Source organism: Numida meleagris, chromosome 4 (genome assembly GCF_002078875.1).
Source record: "Numida meleagris isolate 19003 breed g44 Domestic line chromosome 4, NumMel1.0, whole genome shotgun sequence".
Taxonomy (NCBI): domain Eukaryota; kingdom Metazoa; phylum Chordata; class Aves; order Galliformes; family Numididae; genus Numida; species Numida meleagris.
This window is the reverse complement of record NC_034412.1, coordinates 15,602,238-15,605,342: the sequence shown is the minus strand read 5'-3', so window position 1 is coordinate 15,605,342 and position 3,105 is coordinate 15,602,238. Positions and strand designations below refer to the sequence as shown.

The following is a 3,105-nucleotide window of genomic DNA, read 5'->3' as shown; positions in this document are numbered from 1 at the left end:
GTTGCTTGTCCTCAGTCGTGAATCAGCGTGCCCAGCATGTGGTGTCTGCAGCTTTGTGGCTTTGTGAAGGCAAGCATTTCCTAAGGGCTGCGGGGCCATGGAAATGCGCTGCACGTCAAGAGTGACTTCAGCCTTGCCGCCTCTCTGACTTGAAGCGCTTCTTCAAGGATCAGTTAGAAAGGCTCTAAATTTGTAGGAAATCCTTGGTAGTATTGAGCCCAAGAGAGAGTCCCAGCCCTCCCAGGAGGCTCAGCAAGGTACCACCAGTAGAGGTGGAGAGAAGGAGCAGGGGCACCCAGAGGAGGTTGAGGGAGAAAGGAAGAAGCCTTGAGCAATGAACACTGTGGAATGCCCGGGGTGGTGACGAAGTCTGGGGAACAAACTTCCTCCACAGGCTGTCTGTCCTCAGATTGCTCTCTGCTACACCAGCACGCTGCCTACGTGCGTTTGGTTGGCCATCCTCACCTGGCCGTAATCAGGCTAGGGATACAGGTGTGCCCTGCGGGACACTGGGGAGAGGATTCCCCACTCTCACTTTGAAAACTCTGCTTTCCTTTCTGCACCATATCCAGCTCCCCCACCAGCCTGCAATTTCTCCTGCACGTTTGATGTCGACTTCTGTGAGTGGGTCCAGGAGCCGTCCAGCAGCATTGACTGGATAAGGCACAAGGGACCAACGCCCTCGCCAGATACGGGCCCTTCCTTTGACCACACAACCGGAGGTAGGAACATCAGCACGCACACAGCAGTCCTTCAAGCAGATGTGTTTCCCTGGGGGAGACGGTGACAAACGTGTTGTAACAGCAAATACAAGCTAACATATTCCGTGGCCTTGATCCAGAGGCCTTTGCAGCAGTCTCCCTCAGGGCCAGAGCCTTCCTTTCAGAAGCTTTTCAGCCCTGGGGTCCGTCTGATACAGTCAGAGCCGGGAAGGATCTTCCAGGGAAGGGGGTCAGTAGTGGGAATCCCGGTGCCGGGCTGTCTCAGGGGAACAGGAACGGGTCTCTTGTAGGGGATGCTGGCTTCTCCAGGAGCCGATGATGAGTGCCCCCAAAGCTGCAGAGCCATGGTAGGATTGTGGAGATGCTTTGGAGGTGACGCCGCTGCCCACATCAAGGCGTACGGCTGGCACGGCCCAGAGAGCCTGTTTGATTAGGGTGACTTAGGGCTGAGGGAAGTGTGGCTAGTGAAGGACAATCTCTTTCTCTTGTCTCCCTTTCCCTGCCTTGAACTGCCGCAGGATATGCTCCCAAGACTGCGCTGGGTTTTTCTCTGGGAGTGTCGTGTAGATTTGATGTTGCCTGACAGCGTGGCTGGCTCTTTGTTTCAGATGGCTACTACATCTACCTGCATGGCGACGATCCCTACCACGGCTTTGTGTCACAGCTGGTCAGCCCGGTGTGCAATTCAACGGGCCCACACTGCTTCCGCTTCTGGTATCACATGTACGGAGTGGCTGAAACCATGGCCCTGCGCGTGTATGTGGCTAAGGACGGAGAGCTGCAGGAGGTCTGGCAAAGTGTTGGGAACCACGGGGACAGATGGATCTTGGGAGAGGTCACAGTGCACAGTACAGGAAACTTGCAGGTAGGGGCTGGGGCTCTAACTGCCATCTGAGGCAAAGAGTGCCATGAAATGGCACTCGGAGCGCATGGCCAGAGCCAATGCTGTAAACCAACCTTTCCCTTAGATTGTCCTGGAGGGAGAATGGGGGGAAGATTTCCGCAGCGACATAGCACTGGATGATCTGTCCATTGAAAAGGGATACTGTCCAGGTATGTGACACTGCCTGGGGAAAGGCAGCCAACTTGTCGTGGCAGTCAACACGTTTTCTGCCTTGAACAGGACGTGGGCAAGGAGGGTTGACTGGTATGTGCCACTGTGTCTTTTGCAGGCGATGTGAGCACAACACCAGGCCCCAGCACCACCACACCTGTGTCAGGGGATTCCACGCCAACGCCACAGCCAGGCTCAGGTGAATGGAGGAGAGCAGTTGTGGGGCAGCAGTGCTTTAAGCATTGTAGAAAGGGGAGAAGGGCTGGACAGAGGTGCCTAACTGAATGGTTTCTCTGGACCTTTCTCTATTTTTTTAATGGGCCTCATGCAATGAACAAAACTGTGATGTTGTAAGTCTTCTGTAGTATTTCTGTTGGATTCTGTTATGTTTCTTTTTCTCAGCCATGCTTCTGCCAAACCACTTCTATTGCACAGTTTTCCTAGAAGTGCCAGTTGTGTAAACTCTGTCCTGGGTCTCTATTTTTGTGGCTCTGGGTTGTTTGGGAAGAGTGTACTGGCAGCTCGGAATAAAACAGTATGTTGATTCTAAGCTCCGCTACCTTTCTTATGCATAGGTCCATCAACACCAAAACCTGGGACACCCTTCCCTGGCATCACAACGCCACCTCCTCTCTCACCAACAACCACACCGAGCTCAGGTATGTTACGTCCCATGCCCATTTTGTACTACTTCTCATAACTGTTTTGTTGGTTCCTTCAAGGTCAATGGCTAGTGATTGCAGTTGCTATAGTAAAGGGGTTGTACTTTCCTTTTCACCCAGCCATGCTACTGGGAGAGTACTTGAGTGGCAGTTTTCTTAGAGGAGCCACTGTGTAAACCCTGTCCTGGGCCTCTATTGTCATGGCACTGGGGTATTTGGGAAGAGTGTACATGCGGCTGGGAATAAAACAGCATGTTGATTCTCATCTCCACAACCTCTCTTGTGCAGTAGGTCCATCAACACCAAAACCTGGGACACCCTTCCCTGACATCACAACGCCGCCTCCACTCTCACCAACAACCACACCGAGCTCAGGTATGTTACATCCCATGCCCATTTTGTACTACTTCTGATAACTCTTTTGTTGGTTCCTTCAAGGTCCATGGCTAGGGCTGGAATGTATGTACTGAAGGGTTGTTCTTTCTTTTTCTCCCTGCCTTGTTACTGGGAGAGCACTTGAGTGGCACAGTTTTCTTAGAAGAGTCACTGTATAAACCCTGTGTGTACCTCTGTTGTCATGGCACTGGAGTGTCTGGGAAGGGTGGACCAGCTGTTGGGAATAAAACTGCCATATTAATTGTCATCTCCACTACCTCTCTCGTGCAGT

The 3,105-nt window shown here is 52.3% G+C and overlaps 1 protein-coding gene across 1 annotated transcript in view; it reads left to right on the top strand.

Annotated features, from left to right (window-relative positions):
- Nucleotides 1-3,105, top strand: part of NYAP2 (neuronal tyrosine-phosphorylated phosphoinositide-3-kinase adaptor 2) — a 100,804-nt gene that overhangs the window by 74,470 nt on the left and 23,229 nt on the right. The window contains exons 4-9 of the mRNA XM_021393707.1: nt 573-722; nt 1,331-1,587; nt 1,691-1,775; nt 1,895-1,975; nt 2,352-2,435; nt 2,727-2,813. Of these exons, the coding sequence (XP_021249382.1) occupies nt 573-722; nt 1,331-1,587; nt 1,691-1,775; nt 1,895-1,975; nt 2,352-2,435; nt 2,727-2,813 (744 nt within the window). The remainder of the gene's footprint in view (nt 1-572; nt 723-1,330; nt 1,588-1,690; nt 1,776-1,894; nt 1,976-2,351; nt 2,436-2,726; nt 2,814-3,105) is intronic.